Source organism: Hypanus sabinus, chromosome 9 (genome assembly GCF_030144855.1).
Source record: "Hypanus sabinus isolate sHypSab1 chromosome 9, sHypSab1.hap1, whole genome shotgun sequence".
Taxonomy (NCBI): Eukaryota; Metazoa; Chordata; class Chondrichthyes; order Myliobatiformes; family Dasyatidae; genus Hypanus; species Hypanus sabinus.
In genome coordinates, this window is record NC_082714.1 from 52500852 (window position 1) to 52523522 (window position 22671).

General features: G+C 44.8%; 1 protein-coding gene and 1 long non-coding RNA gene across 4 annotated transcripts in view; one reads left to right on the forward strand and one right to left on the reverse strand.

Moving 5' to 3' along the window:
- LOC132399398 (uncharacterized) overlaps window positions 1-6078 on the reverse strand; it is a 25888-nt gene extending 19810 nt beyond the window's left edge. Inside the window, exon 1 of the long non-coding RNA XR_009513984.1 lies at window positions 5765-6078. This is a non-coding gene — a long non-coding RNA (uncharacterized LOC132399398). The remainder of the gene's footprint in view (window positions 1-5764) is intronic.
- The window catches only part of LOC132399397 (interleukin-21 receptor-like), a 128386-nt gene that overhangs the window by 85826 nt on the left and 19889 nt on the right, over window positions 1-22671 (forward strand). For all 3 annotated transcript variants that reach the window (XM_059979693.1, XM_059979691.1, XM_059979692.1), the window contains exons 6-8: window positions 620-782; window positions 1622-1727; window positions 15843-15927. In XM_059979693.1, the coding sequence (XP_059835676.1) occupies window positions 620-782; window positions 1622-1727; window positions 15843-15927 (354 nt within the window). The remainder of the gene's footprint in view (window positions 1-619; window positions 783-1621; window positions 1728-15842; window positions 15928-22671) is intronic.

Sequence of the window (22671 nt, forward strand, 5' to 3'; positions counted from 1 at the left end):
CAGTCATGCCCAGATCTGAACAGTTATTTCAAAAGCTCCTTCAGTGCTGTCAATTTCACAGTACACTCTGTGACCACTACCTATTAGATAGATCTGCACTGTCCCTCTTACACAGGTCTCCCTCGGTACTGTCCCTCTGACTGTGTGACACTCCCTCGGTACCGTCCCTCTGATGGTGTGACACTCCCTCAGTACTGTCCCTCTGACAGTGTGACACTCCCTCGGTACTGTCCCTCTGACAGTGTGACACTCCCTCGGTACTGTCCCTCTGACAGTGTGACACTCCTTCGGTACTGTTCCTCTGACTGTGTGACACTCCCTCAGTACTGTCCCTCTGACAGTGTGACACACCCTCAGTACCATCCCTCTGACAGTGTGACACTCCCTCAGTTCTGTCCCTCTGACGTTGTGACACTCCCTCAGTAATGCCCCTCAGAGAATGCATCTTGCTGTGGTATTGCACTGTGGTGTCAGTTTGGAAATGTTGCTGAAATCACTTTGAGCCTGGAGTGGTCGGTCTACCCACATCCAACAATGAATGTTCAGGAGTTCTTATCTATGTGAGATGCAGTGAACCTGTGGGATGACTGATGAATCGAACTCTCTCTTGACCCTGCAGCTCCAGGAGGACAAAACAAGTGACCAGACATTTCTACAGCTAGTCGCCTTGGAGCTGGCGGAAGACACGGAGCATGTGGCGCAGGTCCGTAGCCAGCCTGCTGTGGACCCCATGTATAAGGGGAACTGGAGCGACTGGAGTCCCCTGCTGAAGTTCAGAACAGGTCAGAAGCCACACGAGATCACTGGAAGGGTGGGGTCTGGACTACCGAGGGCACTTTACCAGGGATGAAGAGAAAGGTGGGTTGGGAAGAGGAAGTAGGGGTGTGGGGACCCAGATGAAGGGATGGGGTGAAAGGTTTTGGATGAAGGGGAGGTATTAGGGACAATGAAGCGTTTGAGAAGAGATGAATCGAGATGGGCACAATGTAAGTAACGCAAGGCGGTAGAGAGCAGGGTGGGGGACAGGTTTTGGTTGGTTGGTGTCGGAGGTTCAGGTGTGATGTGTTTTAGATGATGTGGAATGGCATAGACAAGAATACATCTCACTTGGTGTCTCACATTCTTCTCCCCTGACGTGAAGATGCACTGTAGTGATTGGGAGAATTTTGCTCTCATCATACAGCCCCCCCACCCCTAACTTCTCAGTTTCTTCCTGTGATGACTCCACAATCCAGGATTTGCATTGAGGCCTCCAATTCCTTTCCTGGTCGGTGTTTTCCGAATGTCAACAAGTTCAGGTGTCACTGAGTTCACCCATAATCAAGACCCTTACAGCTGCCCAAATGGAGGCTCAGAATCTTAGAACCATTCAGGTCTTCAAATGTCAGTCCATTATCGAACCAGGCATTCTTCACATGTGAACCCACACTGCTGAGTCAACTCATCAACCGTCCCATCTTCTGAGCCTGCATTCCCCCAGACAAAATCTGATTGTCCCTGGGCAGTGGTGACTATTCCTCACCCAAGACTCTAGGTAGTGGTTCAGCTGAAAAATCAGCATTAAAAGCGAAAAGAAGCAATAGCATCACAAGAAACTTGTCTTTTTTTTTGTACTCTCCAGATGTGTGTAAAACCAATTCAAAGCAGCTCTCTTTGATACCGATTGTGTGTGGGGTATTAATGGTGCTCTTCATCTTCGTTGTCGTGATGATCAGTAAGCCCAATAGGTAAGGGAAGCATATATCTCCTTCACCTCTGACTTTGTGGCAGACCGTTCATCCCCCTCAGAGGGTAGAAGGTGGTGATTAATATCACTTACTGTTCCATTCCCCATAAACATCAGAATGCTTGCTTGTAGGTCTACTGCCCGTGACTACAGAAATATATACCAAAGCAAATATTTGTCAAGCTTGCTCACTTTCGGATCTTCTCTTGCCTCCAGTCATCCTCTCTGACACCTTCTCCGAGTCTCCTGCATGTTCTGCTACTCTTTCTCCTCACACCCATCCTTCCACCTGAACTTTTCCTCACTCTGTTTCATGCCCTCTCCCACCCTTCCTCTTTTAGATTGCTGGTCTCCCTCCTTCACCCAATCCTAATCTTCTGCGTCGTTGCACTTTCCTAAGTTCTCTCTCCTTTTTCCCTCTAGATTTTCACAGTGTCCTATTCTCTCTCTCCCAGTTCCTGTATTCCCAATGTTCCCCCTTTTCCAGTCTCTTTCTTTATCCTCTCTACACTTCTCCATAGTCTTCCATTTCCCTCCTTTGCCCACCCCATCACCTTCACATTTTCAGCCCCATTTAAACCCATTCATTTTATCTTCACACTCTCCAGTTCCCACCTTCTCTCTCTTCAACACCTGACAATTGCTGTTAAAATTCTCTCTAAGTCTGCATGTCTTGTGGGGATGAGATTGAGTGGAAACACAACCACAGTCATATCTTCTGCAGCTTTTCAGATGATGGTATTTTACAGAGGAGAAGGCAAAATAAATAAAGATTAATTCTGGAGACATTTCTTACCAGAATGTTAGCAATTTGTAGATTCTTGACCTCTGCAGCCCTTTCTATTAATATTGCTCGTCTACTGAAATTTTAATTATAAGCTTAATTCTTGAATCTGCAAAACGTTATTCTGCATCCCATTTTTATTAAATTGTCTTGATTACTTCTTTCAGTTTATGAATTTTAAAAGATGTAACATTTTGGTGGTGTTGAAAAGCATCTACATTTTCACTAGAAGAAATTGAGTCCTGGATACTCTTGTTTCAGTTCATATGACATCTTGTTTCATTTCACCTCTGTAATCTCATACAAGCCTATAAGCCCTCGAACACCTTTGCATTCCTCATCTGTTACTCATTCCCTTGGCTGAACCTCTTGTGTCTAAGCTTTCTGCTCTGGATTTCTCCCTCCACTCTCCTCTTTTTCTTGAAGACGCTAGTTCAAATGTAACTCTTCATCGATAAAATCTGGTTAAGGCGAAGACGGAAGCATATGTCAGGTACAGGTAGCTAGAATCAAATGTGGTGCTTGAGGAGTATAAGAAATGTAAGAGACTTGAGGGAAATCAGGAGGGCTAAAAGAGGACATGAGGTTGCTCTGGCAGACAAGGTGAAGGAGAATCCCAAAGGCTTCTATAGATATATCAAGATCAAAATGATAGCAAGAGACAAAATTGGTCCTTTTAAAGATTAGTGTGGTCATTATGCGTAGAGCTGAAAGGGAAAGGCGGAGATTTTAAATGTATCTCTGGCAGGAAAGGAGTTTTTGATATGTGCCGTTATCAGCTGTTCAAAGTGCTTCATGATGAGTAGTGTCAGTGCCACTGGGCAGTAGTCGCGGAGTTCTGAAGCTGTAGAGTTCCTGGGTGCAGGGATGATGGTGGCTGATTTGAAGCATGTGGGGATGGCAGCCTTGATGATTGAAGTGTTGGAGATGTCCGTGAAGACCTCAGTGAGCAAGTTGCATGTAGTAGAGTGTTGCCAGGCAATCTTTGCTGACCAGATTTGACGCAAATCACTCTTACGTTTCAGCGTACGTGTGGCAAAAAAAGATCTTGTGGCGCGATCTGGGGTCAGCTGGGGAAGAGGGCAGAGAAGTAGCAGAGCGAATCTAATGCAAACAAATGTGAGGAGTTGTTCTTTGGCGGGGAAGTCCAAGGCAGGACATACACAATTAGGTGAGAGTGAGGTAGAACAGAGGGATCTGGGAATACAGATCCACAATTCCTTGAAAGAGGGGTAACAGGAAGAGAGTTTTTTGATGCATTGGTGTTCTTAAATCAGACAACTGAGTACGGGAGTTGGGATATTATGTTGAAGCAGATGTTGAAGATGTTGTTGAGGCAGGATTTGGAGCATTGTGTGCAGTTCTGGTCACTACCTTCAGGTAAGATATCAATTGAAAGAGAGCAGAGAAAATTTACAAGGATGTTGTTGGGACTTGAGGACGTGAGTCATAGGAGAGGTCGAAAAACTATATTCCCCGGAGAGTAGGAGAATAAGGGGAGATCTTAAAACTTTTATTGTGGGTCTCAACTCCTTTTTACCCTCTGTGATGGTTGTAACATGTCGTGGACGTTAAGGGTTTTTAATGGATGACATCTTCTTGAAGATGTCCTTGATGGTGGGTGGTTGCGGCAGTGATGGAACTGGCTGGGGTAATCATCGGTAGCCTCTTGAGATCCTGTACATTAGGGGCTCCGTACCAAGCCAGTCAGAATTACCTTTGCTGTACAGCATTTGCAAGCATCTTCAGTGACGTACCAAATCTCTTTACGCTCCCAGTGAAGTAGTACCCTTCGGGTACTTCTCCATGCTTGCATCAACGTGTTAGCCAGAGGTAAATCCTCTGTCACCCAGGATCTTGAAGATGCTCACCCTTTCCACCAATGGCCCCTCAACAAGGTCTGGTGTCAGAGAGGGAAACTGGTTGGTGAGCTTCCTTTGCTGACTTCTAACGGAAGGTGCCTTAGCTCAGGGTTTTGTCTTAGCTGCTATTCCAGCTGGAGTCACTGGTTACCTCATTGTCATCTGGAGGAGGCCCTGCTGCCCGAATCTTAGCTGCTATTCCAGCTGGAGTCACTGGTTACCTCATTGTCATCTGGAGGAGGCCCTGCTGCCCGAATCTTAGCTGCTATTCCAGCTGGAGTCACTGGTTACCTCATTGTCATCTGGAGGAGGCCCTGCTGCCCGAATCTTAGCTGCTATTCCAGCTGGAGTCTCTGGTTACCTCATTGTCATCTGGAGGAGGCCCTGCTGCCCGAATCTTAGCTGCCATTCCAGCTGGAGTCACTGGTTACCTCATTGTCATCTGGAGGAGGCCCTGCTGCCCGAATCTTAGCTGCTATTCCAGCTGGAGTCACTGGTTACCTCATTGTCATCTGGAGGAGGCCCTGCTGCCCGAATCTTTGCTGCTATTCCAGCTTCAAGATGCTCAACAAAGCTGAGAGCCACCAATTCCAACTTGCACTGACAACTGGTGAAGACTCAAAGCTCAGGCTGATCTGGCAATCTGTCCATCAAAATGCCTGAACATCTGTCAGCGTCTCCCTGTCATACCACAATGACTTGGCCAATTTGAAATGTTGAGAGGAGAAATTTCATCACTTGGTGCTGCCAGCTTCACTTTTGTCTGCAGTTCTGCCCTCTCCTTATTTGAGGAGCGGTAATCTTGCTGTGGAGGGAGTTCAGTCAAGATCCTCCAGGCCGATTCATGTGACGTCAGGAGTGAGATGTAAAGAGAGATTGGAATGATTGGGCTTATATTCATGAGTGTTTGGAAGATGAGAGGGGGGCTCATTGAAACTTATAGAACTCTGACAGGACAGAAAGACTGGACACAGAAAGGATGTTCCAAATAGCGGCTATATCCAGAACTAGGGGTCACAGCCTAAGGAAATGAGGCAAGCCATTTAGGACCGGAATGAGGAGAGATGTCTTCACCTGAGGGGGGGGGGGTGAACTTTTGGAATTCAGAATGTGGTTGAGGCAAAGCAGTTAAATATATTCAAAAAGAAGTGAGATTTAGTCTTAAAGGCTAAAAAAGATGAAGGAATATGGGAAGGAAGCTGTAGTGTGGAGGCAGGTTCATGGGCCAGGTGAGTGAGACAGAAAGCTCTGACTAGAAATAAGTATATTAATCATTTATTTACAAACAATAAAAAAATCGACCAAACATTAAGCCCCCCCCCAAGTTACACAAACTACAGAACTAACTATCCAACAAAGAGACATTTAACTAAGAGTGTGGGTGAAGCGTACCTTTCGCGTGGTTCTGTGCAGCTTGCCCAGACAAAGGGAAAGTGTGTGGGGTTAGTTTCCTGCATACCCCGGGTGACTGAAGGCAGACACCGGAGGAGTGGCACACAAGGCAACCAACTGGAAGAGCTGCTACAGCTTATAAATGCACCAATGAACGGCCGGCATGGTACACCTCCCACAAACACTTACAGAAGGAGAATCAGGATACAGAATTTGGATAATCAGCTATCATTGTATTGAGCAGTGGAGCAGGCTCTGAGGACTGAATGGTCAACCCTTACTGTGTTTCTGTGTAAACCAGTGATTCATGACTTTCAAAATACTGTGACCCAGAACCCTGTGCCTAGTCATTCCTTGAACTTATTCAAGGCAGACTTGGGTTGAATTTGGAAAAGGGAATAAAGTGAGGATGGGCTCCAAATGAAAGGTCCAAAAGCTGAATGAGCTATTTGAGTTCTTTGTCATTCTGGTCCCAAATCACTCTTGTGGACTTCCCTGCCACAAACTCATTTTAACTTTAGAATCCAAGTTCTGTTCTCCTCTCCTAACATCACAGAGACGTCCAGTTTATTTTAGAGAGTCTGTTGTTCCCTCACTTGATGACATTTGACTGTTAATTCCATAACTGCTCCCAGTGATCCCATCGCACTACCCCACGGTAACGCCAACACTGGGAGCACCATGTACAGTTCCCATCTCTGTATCCTTCTGTCACACCAACACTGGGAGCACCATGTACAGTTCCCATCTCAGTATCCTACGATCACACCAACACTGGGAGCACCATGTACAGTTCCCATCTCTGTATCCATCATTTACACCAACACCGGGAGCACCATGTACAGTTCCCATCTCTGTATCCATCGTTTACACCAATACCGGGAGCACCATGTACAGTTCCCATCTCTGTATCCATCATTTACACCAACACCGGGAGCACCATGTACAGTTCCCATCTCTGTATCCATCATTTACACCAACACCGGGAGCACCATGTACAGTTCCCATCTCTGTATCCATCATTTACACCAATACCGGGAGCACCATGTACAATTCCCATCTCTGTATCCTTCCGTCACACCAACACTGGGAGCACCATGTACAGTTCCCATCTCTGTACCCCACGGTCACACCAACACTGGGAGCACCATGTATAGTTCCCATCTCTGTATCCTACGATCACACCAACACTGGGAGCACCATGTACAGTTCCCATCTCTGTATCCTACGATCACACCAACACTGGGAGCACCATGTATAGTTCCCATCTCTGTATCCTACGATCACACCAACACTGGGAGCACCATGTACAGTTCCCATCTCTGTATCCTACGATCACACCAACACTGGGAGCACCATGTACAGTTCCCATCTCTGTATCCATCATTTACACCAACACCGGGAGCACCATGTACAGTTCCCATCTCTGTATCCTTCCATCACACCAACACCGGGAGCACCATGTACAGTTCCCATCTCTGTATCCATCATTTACACCAACACCGGGAGCACCATGTACAGTTCCCATCTCTGTATCCATCGTTTACACCAATACCGGGAGCACCATGTACAGTTCCCATCTCTGTATCCTTCCGTCACACCAACACTGGGAGCACCATGTACAGTTCCCATCTCTGTATCCATCATTTACACCAACACCGGGAGCACCATGTACAGTTCCCATCTCTGTATCCATCGTTTACACCAACACCGGGAGCACCATGTACAGTTCCCATCTCTGTACCCCATGGTCACACCAACACCGGGAGCACCATGTACAGTTCCCATCTCTGTATCCTTCCATCACACCAACACCGGGAGCACCATGTACAGTTCCCATCTCTGTATCCATCATTTACACCAACACCGGGAGCACCATGTACAGTTCCCATCTCTGTATCCTTCCATCACACCAACACCGGGAGCACCATGTACAGTTCCCATCTCTGTATCCATCATTTACACCAACACCGGGAGCACCATGTACAGTTCCCATCTCTGTATCCATCGTTTACACCAATACCGGGAGCACCATGTACAGTTCCCATCTCTGTATCCTTCCGTCACACCAACACTGGGAGCACCATGTACAGTTCCCATCTCTGTATCCATCATTTACACCAACACCGGGAGCACCATGTACAGTTCCCATCTCTGTATCCATCGTTTACACCAACACCGGGAGCACCATGTACAGTTCCCATCTCTGTACCCCATGGTCACACCAACACCGGGAGCACCATGTACAGTTCCCATCTCTGTATCCTTCCATCACACCAACACCGGGAGCACCATGTACAGTTCCCATCTCTGTATCCATCATTTACACCAACACCGGGAGCACCATGTATAGTTCCCATCTCTGTATCCATCGTTTACACCAATACCGGGAGCACCATGTACAGTTCCCATCTCTGTATCCTTCCGTCACACCAACACTGGGAGCACCATGTACAGTTCCCATCTCTGTATCCTATGATCACACCAACACTGGGAGCACCATGTACAGTTCCCATCTCTGTATCCTTCCGTCACACCAACACTGGGAGCACCATGTACAATTCCCATCTCTGTATCCTACGATCACACCGACACAGGGAGCACCATGTACAGTTCCCATCTCTGTGTCCTACGATCACACCGACACAGGGAGCACCATGTACAGTTCCCATCTCTGTACCCCACTGTCACACCAACTCTGGGAGCACCATGTACAGTTCCCATCTCTGTATCCTATGATCACACCAACACAGGGAGCACCATGTACAGTTCCCATCTCTGTGTCCTACGATCACACCGACACAGGGAGCACATGTACAGTTCCCATCTCTGTATCCTTCCGTCACACCAACACTGGGAGCACCATGTATAGTTCCCATCTCTGTACCCCACTGTCACACCAACTCTGGGAGCACCATGTACAGTTCCAATCTCTGTGTCCTACGATCACACCGACACAGGGAGCACCATGTACAGTTCCCATCTCTGTATCCTACAATCACACCGACACAGGGAGCACCATGTACAGTTCCCATCTCTGTAGTGCCTTCTGGTGTCTCCCATCTCTCCGCTTCCATTGGAAAGATCGTGCATATCTGAGAGGACTTTGTAACACTGCATGAACTCATCTGATCTAGGATCAAATAAATCACCCCTCATTCATTACAAATAGAAACAAACACCTCGAGTATTATTGTGAAGTAATCCAACATCTCTCTTCATGTTGTCCATTTCACAGAACCCCGATCAAATATCCTTCTGTTGCATGAAATCCTAACTAAACAATCTGTCAGGGTCAGCAGTGAACTTAAATGCCAGAATCCCAGAGACTTTGGCAATGCAAACTAAACAAAATATTTATTACAGAAATTAACCCACAAAGCCAACAAGAACTCAGGCAAGCTTTTGAGGAACTGAGATCACTCATGAAACACAGAAGCACTCAGAGTTTCACTGGACAAGGATCCACAACGAGTAAGCAAAGCGGAGTGGCAATCACTCCTTAGTTACGCCCTGCAGCCCGCAGGAATTCAGTGTCAGACAGTCCCAGTGTTGAGACAAAGCAATAACCCTCAAAGGAAACTGCAATGCAAGAGATTGAAAATCCCGTGCTAATTCAATTACCATAAATTGAATAAAAGTGATAAATACACAGAGTTTAACAGTTCCCATGATACCACGTGAGGCACCTACAATACAAAGTGAAAACAAAGGGCTAGTCCAAAGACAGACAATTAAACGTAAAAGGTAAACAATCCAAGGAACACTGTAAATGCACCAGGCAATACCGAGAAAATATAATCCACATACTAACTGTAAGAAAATGACCCTGGTTGCGACACAATCTCCTTTTAATTCATTCTTATTGTACAGAATCCCAATAAACCCACCCATTCCCATTCATACCCAGAGTACAGAATCCATATAACCATCCCATTCCCATTCATATCCAATGTCAGAATCCATATAACCCTCCCATTCCCATTCATACCCAGTGTACAGAATCCATATAACCCTCCCATTCCCATTCATACCCAGAGTACAGAATCCATATAACCATCCCATTCCCATTCATACCCAGTGTACAGAATCCATATAACCCTCCCATTCCCATTCATACCCAGTGTACAGAATCCATATAACCCTCCCATTCCCATTCATACCCAGAGTACAGAATCCATATAACCCTCCCATTTCCATTCATATCCGATGTCAGAATCCATATAACCCTCCCATTCCCATTCATACCCAGTGTACAGAATCCATATAACCCTCCCATTCCCATTCATACCCAGTGTACAGAATCCATATAACCCTCCCATTCCCATTCATACCCAGTGTACAGAATCCATATAACCCTCCCATTCCCATTCATACCCAGTGTACAGAATCCATATAACCCTCCCATTTCCATTCATATCCGATGTCAGAATCCATATGAGCCAACCTGTTCCTGTTCACTCCCATAATGCAGAATCCCAAAAAAGTTTTCCTTCCCGTTTACTCCCATTCTATAGATTCCCATTAAATCAACCCTCTTCCCATTCACTTCAACCTCACAATATACTAATAAACAAAATACTTCACTGTCATTCCCATTGTATAGAATCCAATAACATAATTTCTTCTTAGTCACTCCTGATAGAGAGAGCCACCTTGTGTTCATTCTTCAGCTTCTGAGTTCCAGTGGACTAATTCTTCCCTCTAGTCTCTGAATTCAAGTAAAATGTAGTATTTTACTACTGCAACCTCTTACCCGACAACAGCACAAATAAGAAGTGCACATTGATTTTAGTTAGGAGAAGTGGAGTGGTTCAGATTAGCTGCCAGAATTGATGCTCCATGCTGAATCCAATGAAAGTAAAGACCACACTATTGCACTTGACTTCATGAGCTGCCTCTTGTGGATTGAAGGGATTTGCCAGATTAGGTCCAACGCCAACCACGGAATCATTTAGGGGAAATAATGTTCTGAAATAGAGCTGTGGCAACTGGGCTGAAGACCCACTGGATTCTCCCTCCGTGCCCTCTCTCTTGCTTATGCTCAGTTGCATTTCCACAGGAAAGTTTTCATCGGTGAAAAGTAAAAAAATACAGAATTACAAGCAGAGTAGATAGATAGATTCCAAAAATAAAGTCTTGCAGCTGGGGCATCAACCTCAAAGAAACAGCAAGTCACATCTCCTTCCCCCACCCTGCAGTAGCTTACTGTAATTCAGTGCAGAAATACCACTGGCAGTTAAAAATAACAGGAAAAAAACTGAATGCTGGTAATTGAAACATAAACAGAAATGCAGTTCTGATCTGCTGAAGGGTCTTTTCCCGAAACAGGAACAGATGTTGCCTGTTTTGATCTTAGAATATTTCACTCTCCCCATTTTGCTGATCATTATATCCCCTCCCTCCCCCTCATGCTAAGCGCACCAACCCAACCTGCATTATTGTTCTTTAAATCCACTTCCACCAGCCTGATCTTAACCTGCAAGGTCTCAACTTCAGCCACCATTTCTAGGTCTGACACTGTTGACCCTCTTATAAAAGGCAGGGAAGTGAATTTAATGTCACAAATCAGATCAGCTATATTATTGTGTCCTCATCACTGTATGTTTTGAATGGTCTACTTTTCCCTGTACTTGTGCTCTCCTGACAAACCTGACTTAATTCTTTTCAAAGTTAGTGGACAGGAGTGCTTACGGACTTTCTTAAATGGACTTCTGGAAGACAGTTGGTAACTTTAGAGACAAGAGAGACTGCATCTTCTGGGAATCTTGATCAATACACACAACAGGCTAGGGGAATTCCATGACAGTCAAAGCTAAAGGGGTGGCATGGTAGTGTAGCGGTTAGCACAATGCATTAAAGTACCGGCGACCCGGGTTCAATTTCCATTGCTGCCTGTATGGAGTTTGTACGTTTTCCCCGTGACTGGGTGGTTTTCCTCCCACAGTCCAAGGATGTACCGGTTGGTAGGTTAATCGGTCATTGTAAATTGTCCCGTGGTTAGGCCAGGATTAAATCAGGGGATTGCTGGGCGGACACGAGGAAATCTGCAGATGCTGGAAATTCAAACAACACACACAAAATGCTGGTGGAGCACAGCAGGCCAGGCAGCATCTATAAGGAGAAGGACTGTCGACGTTTCGGGCCGAGACCTGACGAAGGGTCTCGGCCCGAAATGTTGACAGTGCTTCTCCTTATAGATACTGCCTGGCCTGCTGCATTCCACCAGCATTTTGTGTGTGTTGATTGCTGGGCAGTGTGGCTCAATGGACCAGAAGGGCCTAATTTGCACTGTACCTCAATAAATAAAAAGAAATAAAGCTTTGGTAGTGAAGGGCAGTTACTGGCCTGACTGGGGAGCTGGCCAAGCACCAGGACAGTGGCATAAATGGCCGCCCCTGAAGTTATCAGGGCATGAGTGAAGGTGCTTACGTCATTCACAACATTAATTTGTATTTGCTGCAAGTCCAACATCAGGTGCCGGTCTGCAAGATAGCTGTGAGAGCTGGGATTATCGGGGTTAATTACAGAACCGGTGACATTTCCCCATGTTTTGTCTTTGCCGAGATGTGAAGGAGCTGAGAGGAGCTCTGTGACCTTTTAGTGAGGTTTTTTTTTGAAAGGGTAATAGCAGGTGTAGACAAGAGCAATGCAAATTGAATTTCCAGCAAGTGCCAAACAATAGGTGAATATGCCAAATCAAGAGTGGAAGATTTGAAATAAAAGATACAGATCAAAGGAGGCGAAGCTTACACTACAGAATGATAGTGTGAAAAATGAGCTCCCATGGGTATCAATGCTACTCAATTAATTAGTTTGGAAGCATGAATACAATGTCTAAAATTGCAAAAGCTGAGGGTTGGGGTGAGGATGTTGAAGGATGATAGTCAATATTGAAGAAGGCCTGTCACAGCTTGGAAATCTGCAGGAGTGAACTTGCAGCTTGAATATGTGACTGGCAGCAGGTAAGCGTGGGGCACCTGGCTGGCATCTCTTAAGGAAGCTGTTGGCGTTCAGTCATTGACACTGGAGAGCTGGACCTGCTCGCCCTCCTTTGGGTCTGAAGCTTGCTGAGGACACTACATCTATGCTCAGTGCCTGGGATTCCTGTCATTATCTGAGAATCATCTTGCCAATCCTAACAGTCAATCTTGGTGCATAATGTGAATTCTGTCAAATAGCAGGTCAAAGAAAGACACATTTAATTACTTACAAATAATTTTTTTGGTGGAAAGGTTTGTGTAATTCTTTTATTTATAAATTATTCACATGAATTTTAATCATTTTTAACTGGCTCTGAGTGCTAGACCATAAGGCATTAGAGCGGAATTAGGCCATTTGATCCATCAAGTCTGTTACACAGACACAATAATACAAACACTCGGCACCTTAACAGAAGAAAAGCCTGTCCTGTCTGGTTCAGTGACAAAGTCTCTGCGTTCCTCCAGCTCAGACTAGACACTGTCTAGACTCTGCCACTCTGCCACCTGTACAGGCTTCCTGCCTCTGGCTCAGGCATGTGCAGGTAGGTGGAGATGCTGGGCACTGGGAAGCAGTAGGTTTGATCTGCAACGCTACAGAACTTTAGATGGCTGATAAAAAAAAGGTTGCATAATATTTTAAAAAAAGTGTTTAAATACCAGAAAACAGCAAAGGATCGGGGAATTCAAATATGCAAATCTCTGGAAGTCCCTTGTAAGATTACAAGGACATAAAAATATTACAAATGCCAGGGTCTATTTCTAGAATTTAAAAAGTAGAAGTTAGTTTAAACTTGGTGGTGCTGAATGGAAATTTGTGATCTTTTCTGGCGGTAATGTTACAAGGGACATACCGAGGTGTTGTTAAGAGTTCAAAAGTAATTAATCAAATGGTGACCGGTGGAAAGGATGAACACGCTGTCTCCTTTCTCTTTAAAGTTAATGGTGGATGTGAAAGGTTTTAAATAGACACAGAGCTTGCATCCATTTGTTGGTGTGAGTAAGGCGAGGGTCTCCCAAAGTTTGCCAGAATCAGAATCACAATCACTGGCATATGTTGTGAAATTTTATATATATAATTAAATAAATACTGGGGGTGGGGTGGGGGAGAGCAAAAAAAGGAGGTAGTGTAAATCAGTTCATTTTCCATTCAGAGATCTGATGGTGGAAAGGAAGAAGCTGTTGCTAACATGTTGAGTGTGCGTAGGTCCTCTTTGATGGTGGCGATGAGATAAGAGAATGTCCTGGGTGAAGGAGTCCTTACTGATGGATACCGCTCTTTGAGGCATCGTCTTTTGCAGGTGTCCTCGAAGCTGGTGCCCACAACGGAGCTGGCTGAGTTTACAACTTTCTGCAGCTCTTTCTGATCCTGTGCAGTGGCTGCTCCATGCAACCAGTCAGAATGTTCTCCATGGTATATTTGTATAAGTTTGCTGGAGTCTTTGGTGACATATCGCATCTCCTTAAACTCCTAATGAAACACAGCCACTATCATGCCTTCTTTGTCATTGCATCAATGTGTTGGGCACAGGTTAGAACTTCAGAGAAGTCGACATCCAGGAATTTGAAACTGCTGACCCTTTCCACTGCTGATCCCTCGATGAGAAATGTTGTGTGTTCCCTCGATTTCCCCTTCTTGAAGTCCCAGTCATTTCCTTGGTCTTACTGACGTCAAGTGCAAGGTTGTTGTTGCAACACCACTCAACCAGCCAGTCTATCTCACTCCGTATGTCTCTTTGTCACCATCTGAAATTCTGCCAATGATAGCTGTGTCATCAGTATTTGAGCCTGGCCACACAGTAGTCATGTGTGTCGAGAGAGTAGAGCAGTGGGCTGAGCACCTTGAGGTGTTGATTGTCAGCAAGGAGGAGATGTTACTTCCGATCTGCGCTGGTGTGGCCTCCCAGTGCGGAAGTCGGGTATCTAGTTGCTGAGGGAGGTACAGAGGCCCAGGTTTTGGAGCTTGTTGATTAGCACTGAAGGTACAGAGGGACAGTGGACATCCTGAGAATGGTCAGACCATGCTAAAGACTTCCACAGTGAGTGGTTATGGGTAAGAATATCGATGGGTGTAGGGGAGTGCTGTGTAAGTTTAAGGAGGAAAGGAATGGAAGACCATAAGAGATAGGAGCAGAATTAGGCCATTCAGCCCATCGAGACTGCTCTGCCTTTTAAACATGGCTGATCCATTTTCCCTCTCAATCCCAATCTCCTACCTTGTCCCTGTGACCTTTCACACCCTGACTAATCAAGAACCTATCGACCTCTGCCTTAAATACACCCGATGACCAGCTGTCTTTGGCAATGAATTCCACATATTCATCACACTCTGGCTAAAGAAATTCCTCATCATCTCCTTTCTAAAGGGACGTCCCTCCATTCTGAGGCTGTGCTCTCTGGTCCTAGAAGAGATGATGATGGATGAGGAGAGGAATGAGAGGAGGCTCCACAGAACCCTAAACCTCTACTTAGACTATATGGCTCGAGGACCTGTTTTTCTGTGCAGGTTATTCTACGTAACACAGGATATCTTACTGCTTTAGTAGACAACCGCGGAAAAGCCTAGCAGATCGCTCAGCTCTGGAAATCCAGAGAGCTGAAGGTGCTACGAGGAGGGAAAGATCTCCAGTGTAGTCTGTACAAAGTTTGACCTCTCTCTCTCTCTCCCCTCCCTCCCTCTCCCTCCCTCACTATGTATAGATTGCCCCTAGTCTGTAGATGTGAGGTGGAGTCTAGTAGGAGGAATTGATGAGAACATGGGGAGAAATGGGTCAGGGTAGCATTGGTGTAAAATGGATACTTGTCAGTTCTCACAGATGGAGGGCTAAAAGTTATGTGTCTATGCTGTACCTTGTACATGTCTCTATTTCTACGGCTATCCGGTCTCTCACTCCTTCATTCCACCACCATGGCTTTGTCCTTATCTGACCGGTGTCCACAGCTGCTTAGTGAGGAGTTTGTCATTTCCTGACTGACTGTTTGCTGTCACCCATTGTTTTCTGGGTTACATTAGAAATAGTTAATTGTCTGCTGCATGTCAGATATAAATACATTCTCTTGAGTGTGCCTTTCTGTCACTAATTCATTTCCTTTTACAGACTGTGGAAGAAACTGTGGATAATTAGCCCCGACCCAGCTCCATTCTTCAAGCCATTGTTTGTGGAACATGGAGGAAATTTCACGGTAACCATCTGCCATTTGTTTAATGGGGTTTTCAGAAACTGGGGTCCTACAGTATGGAGCAAGTGCCTCCCCAAAACAGACACCGGCATCTGAGTGAACCTACTACAACTCAGGAGGGGATTGCTCCAAAACCTCACGGATAGTTTTTTAAACAAGCTCATTTTAAGCATAGGATTTCTTCTTTCTCTCTAAAAGTGAGCCCTACTTCTGCATTTGTAAAAGTAGAGTTCTGGAAATGCTCAGCAGGTCAGGCAGTATCCATGGGGAGAGAAGCAGACCCTGACTGACCTGCTGAGGGCTTCCAGCAACTTCTGGTTTTATTTCAGGTTTCCAGTATCTGCAAATTTTTTGACTTCCAGCTGTTGTCATCCTCACTTGAAGGGCTCTGAGGTAGGGTATTACTGAAGTGGGTCATATCCGAGCACTCATGTCACAGTGGGACTTCGTCATTTTGACTGGTAGGAACTGGTTTCAGCAGTGAGTTTGTCAGGGATTAGTGCTGACAGATTGAAGTTGCCATTCTAACGCTCTGCTTTACTGACTGAAGGATGGAACCCTCTTCGAAATATCAGAATCAGGTTTAATATCACCGGCATATGTCATGAAATTGCAATTAACTTTGCAGCAGCAGTACATAATTATATAGGGAAAATAGTTAAATAAGTAGTGCAAAAACCTAAATTTAACAAGTAGTGAGATAGGGTTCATGGGTTCAATGTCCATTCAGAAATCAGATGGCAGAGGGGAAGAAGCTGTTCCTGAGTCATTAAGTGTGTGTATTCAGGCTCTTGTACCTCCTCCCTGGTGGCAACAGTGAGGAGAGGGTATGTCCTGGGTGATGGGAGCCCTTAATGATGGATGCTGCCTTTTTGAGGCACCACTCCTTGAAAATAGCATGGAGGCTAGTGCCCATGATGGAGCTGACTAAGTTTACACTCTCTGCAAATTACTTTGATTCTTTGCAGTAGTGCCCCTGTCCCCACATCGGACAGTGATGCAGCCAGTTAGAATGCTCTCCACGGTACATCTGCAGAAACTTCCGGGTGTTTCAGGCGACATTCCAAGTTTCGTCAAACTCCTAATGAAATATAGCCCCTGGCGTGCCTTCTTTGTAGCTGCATCGATAAGTTGGAATATTTATCTTCACCCAGGAATCTCCCTGCTCCTCACGCCCCAACTTTTCAAATAACTCTCATCAAAATCAACATCATGGAACTCCTATGAGCTCGGTCAAACTTTCTCCAGAATCCACAACTTTTAATCATTAAGTATGGATGAAGGAACCTCCATTTCATCTCTCTTGTCAATAACTGGGTCCTTCACCCTACCCATTGCAGGATGCTCACTGGCTTTATTTTGCTGGTTTCATGTCTGTCCTTTATTCCTACATTCTGTCTCCTGCCGTTCACTCAGTTTCTTAAATGAGTCCATCATTCATCTTCATTTCAGTGTGGTTTGGTTACCAATTGTTTGTTTCTTTTTACAACAACTTGGATGGAGGCAGCTTGGGCTGTCAGGTCAGGCCGGCTCTCTGTAAGACAATGTCCTTGTCACACTCACTCTTACTTCCCTCTTCCACTGCAACTTATCCTCCCCCATGTGTTCATCTGCTCTCCCTCCTTTTGCTTTTGTTTCTGCCTTAGGAGTATTTGTTTCAGCAGATAGCAGGTCCCTGGGATGTGGGAGGACAACAAACAGCCATCAGAAACACAAGAAGGCAAAGACTGTAGATCAAATTCCACACAGCAGCTGAAATCAGGATCGAATGCAGCAGTACTAATTGCTGCACTACTCCTCAGGCCCCTACATGAAGGACTTGATCAAGTCCATATAATTTATATTTATAGGTTTACTCTCCTTTCATGTTTTGAAACAGCACCCTGAACTTAAAGTGGGAGCTAACAAATTCTGACTGGTTTTTTGTTATTTTCAGCTATCTGTAGTATTTGGTGCCACCAGCAGATGGCAGGATAACCACAACCATCACTTGCCCCAAGCCAAATGCTGATTGCATCTTGTGCACTAAGTATTTTAAACTCAGAATCAGAATTAGGTTTATTATAACTGACCCCAGAGTATGTCGTGAAATTTGTTGTTTTTAGCAGCATAATACAAGACTTAAAAATTACTGTAAATTACAATTTACAAGATGAGGAATAGCAAGGCAATGTTCATGGACTGTTCAGAAATAACAGTCCCCCTGAATATGCTCTGCCAATCCATCATGGCTGATTTATTTTCCATCTCAACCCCATTCTACTGTATGCTCCTCGTATCCTTAAACACCTTGACTAATGAAGAGCCTATCGACCTCTGCTTTAAATATACCCAATGACCTAGCGTCCACGGAGGTGCTAAATTCCACAGATTAACCACCCTCTTCCTAAAGAAATTTCTCCTCTTCTCTGTTCTAAAGGGACATTCTTGTATTCTGAACTGTGGCCTCCGGTCAGCCACCCCCCACTATAGGAAACATCCTCTCCACATCCACTCTATCTAGGCCTCTCAATATCAATAGGTTTCAGTGAGATCTGCACCCCCCCCCCCCGCATTCTTCTAAACACCCACTGGACCCTCTCCAATGTCAGCACATCCTTTATTGGATAAAGGGCCCAAAGCTGCTCACAATACTCCAAGTGTGGTCTGATCGATGCCTTATAAAGCCTCAGCATTACATCCTTGCTTTTATATTCTGTATTTTATAATCCTGCTTGGGGACTTCCAAGTCCCTTTGCACCTCAATTTGCTCCCCATTTAGAAAATAGACATGTCTTTATTCCTTCTACCAAAGTGTATGACCCTACACTCTCCTTATCTATATTCCACCTGCCAGTTCTTTACTCATTTTCCTTATCTCTCTAAGTCCTTCTGAAGGCTCACTGCTTCATTAATATTATCTGCCCTTCTGCCTATTTTTGATTTGTGCACACACTTGGCCACAAAGCAATCAATTCTATTATCCAAATCATTGACATATAATGTAAAAGGGAGTGGTCTCCAAACGAAACCCTGCCGCACACCACCTAGTCACTGGAAGCCAATAGTCCCACTCTTTGCCTCCTGCCAGTAAACCAATCTTCTAACCATGCTAGTATCTTTGCTGTAATACTCTGGGCTCCTTTCTTGTTTAGCAGCCTTATGTGCAGTAACTTGTTGAAGGCCTTCTGAAAGTCTAAGTGAACAACCATCCACTGACTCCCATTTGTCTATCCTATCAGTTATTTCTTCAAAGGATTCCAACAAATTTTTTAGGCAAGATTTCCCCTTAAGGAAACCATGTGGACTTTGGCTTACTTTTTCAAGTGCCTTCAAATGTCCCGTTACTTCATCCTTAATAATGGACTCCAACATCTTCCCAACCTCTGAAGTCAGGCTAACTACCTTATAATTTCCCATATTTGCCTCCCTCGCTTCTTAAAGAACAGAGTGACATTTTCAGTTGAATAAGTTGACGCAATGTAACCTTCTCAAGGGCAATCAGGGCAAGACAATGAAAACTATCCTTGCTAGTGATGACAGGTGAGTCCTGACAAAATATAGTGGGTTCCCCGACATCCTCAATATCTTCAATTAGTCAATCTTGGGTTTGAAATCAAAAGATAGATAGAGAGAGACAGAGATAGGGAGAGCGATAGTCAGACAGAGAGATAGTCAGAGATAGAGAGAGAGAGACAGATATATATATATATATTTGGCGAGAGAGGGGGGAGAGAGAGAGAGAGAGAGGAGAGAGAGAGAGAGAGAGAGAGAGAGAGAGAGAGAGAGAGAGAGAGAGAGAGAGAGAGAGAGCGAGAGAATCATTATTCCTGAAGATCTGCATCTAATTTTATTATCTGTTGTTCTTAATCCTTGGAAATCTATTGTTTAAAAAACCTTTTAAGATGTTAGAAAAAGCAATCAGCTTCTACCTTTATCCTCCTAAATTTCTGGGAATCCTCCTTTGTTTTAATAATCCGTGCACATCACTAGCCTGTTTAAATATATGCTTTACTACATGAAAGGCAGCCAGCCTGTACTTGTGGGAAATGCTAGCCATGTAGAAATGCAGTAGCTCTGCAGCCAGTTGGCTTTTTCTACGTGTGTGCTGCCTCGTGCAAGCCCTAGAGCTGCCGAAACCTGAAATCCATGTTCAAACAGTGGATCCCCGTGGGACCCAGTTTAGAGAACCAATGTTGTGGGGCTTCCTCGCTGCATAAATATACTTGAACAAGTTCCTTTTTGGTTCCCGTGGAGGAAAATGGTAAGTGTTAGCATTTTTATATTTTTCTAGTTGATTGAGTTTATTCAAATGTTTTAAGTGATAAACACATAGGAGCAAAATTCGGCCATTCAGCCCGTCAAATCTGCCCCGCCGTTCCATCATGGTTGAGTTATTATTGCTCTCAATCACGTTCTTTTTCCTTCTCCCTGTAACCTTTGATGCCCTGACTAATCCAGAACTTATCAACCTCTGCTTTAAATATATCCAGTGACTTGGCCTCCACAGTCATATGTGGAAATGGATTCCACACATTCACAACCCCTCCATCTCTGTTCTAAATGGCATACCTCAATTCTGAGGCTGTGCTCTCTGGTCCCAGATACACCCAGCACAGGAAACGTCCTCCCCACGTCCACTCTATTTAGGCCTTTCAACATTCCATAGATTTCAATGAGATTCCCCTCATTCTTCTAAACTCCAGCGAGTATGGGCCCAGAGCAATCAAATGCTCCCCATTTTCATTCCTGGAATCATTCTCATGAACCTCCTCTGGAGCCTCTCCAACGTCAGCACATATTTTCTTAGGTAGGGTGCGCAAAACTGCTAATAATACTCAAAGTGAGATCTGCCCAGTGCCTTGTAAAGCCCCAGCATTACATCCTTGCTCTTATATCTTCAAAATGAATGCTGACATTGCATTTGCCTTCTGACTCACTGACTCAACCTGCAAGTTCACCTTTAGGGAATTCTGCACAAGGACTCACAAATCATTTTGGCACGTCTTAATCCATACACTATATTCTATTTGACACTTCTTTGCACAACCTTCCAATCTGTCTAAGTCCTTCTGCAGATTTCCCCTCCAGCTACCTTCATATTGTCTGCAAATCTGGACACAAAGCCATCAATTCCATCATCCAAATCACTGACGTATGAAGTGAAAAGAAGCAGTCCCAACAGCGACCCCTGTGGAACCTCTCTAACCATTGGCAGCCAACCGGAAATGGCTGCCTTTATTCCTAATCTTCTATCCGTATTAGTCTCTTTCCTGTAATATCATGGGCTCTCATCTTGCTAAGCAGCCTCATGTATAGCAACTTGTCAAAGGCCTTCTGAAAATTGAAGTAAACAGCATCCACTGACTGTCTATCCTGCCTGTTATTCCCTCAAAGAATTCCAACAGATTTGTCAGGCAATATTTCTCCCAAAGGAAACCATACTGACTTTGACCTACCTTATCATGCACCTCCTAGTACTTCGAAACCTCATCCTTAATAATAGACTCCATCATCTTCCCAACCACTGAAGTCAGGCTAACTGGCCTATCATTTCCTTTCTGCTGCCTTCCTCCCTTCTTGAAGAGTGGAGTGATTCTTGAAAAATGATTGCTGATGACTCCACAATCTCTTCAGCTAATTCTTTCAGAACCCTGGGGTGTAGCCCATCTGGTCCAGGTGAATTATCTACCTTCAGACATTTCAGCTTCCCAAGTGCCTTCTCCTTAGTAATAGCAACTAGACTCACTTCTGCCCCTTGCACTCTTGAATCCCTGACATACTGCTGGTGTCTTTCAGAGTTAAGACTGATGCCAAATTCTTCTGCCATTTCCTTGTGTCTGAAGAATAAAACTACAGCTTCATTTCCCAAAGGTCTGATATCCAATCTCACCTCTCTTTTACTCTTTATATAGCTGGAAAAGGAAAATTTTGGTATCCTTGTTCATATTGTCGGCTACTTTACTTTTATATTTCATCTTTTCTTTCCTTATGGCATTTTTGTTCTCTTCTGTTGTTTTTTAAAAGATCCACAATCCTCTAATTTCCCATTAATTTTTGCTATATTATATGCCCTCTCTTTTGCCTTCATGCTGTCTTTGACTTCCCCTGACAGCCACAGTTGCATCGTCCTCCCTTTAGAATACTTCTTCATCTTTGGACTGTACCAATCGCGCGCCTACCAAGTTGCTCCCAGAAACTCCAGCCCTTGCTGTTTTGCCATCAACCTTGCTAGTGACCCCTTCCAATCAACTTTGGCCTGCTTCTCTCTCATGTCTGTGTAATTTCCTTTACTCCAATGTAATACTGATACATCTGACTTTAGCTTCTCCCTCTCAAACTGCAGGATGAATTCTATCTTATTATGGTCACTGCTTCTTGCGAGTTTCTTTCCCTTCAGCTCCCTAATCAAATCCATTTCATAACACAACACCAAATCCAGAGTATCTGATTCCTTAGTAGGTTCAATCACAATTTGCAGTTTCTTAACTCTAACCACAAGATTCTGCAGTTTCTGATCCTACCCAAGGCCCTTTGACTGATGTCTGAACCCCTCAACCACACCCTAACCAAACCCACCCAAGGCCCTTTGCCTGATCTCTGAATCCCTCAACCACACCCTAACCAAACCCACCCAAGGCCCTTTCCCTGATCTCTGAATCCCTCATGCACACCCTAACCAAACCTGCCCAAGGCCCTTTGCCTGATCTCTGAATCCCTCATGCACACCCTAACCAAACCCACCCAAGGCCCTTTCCCTGATATCTG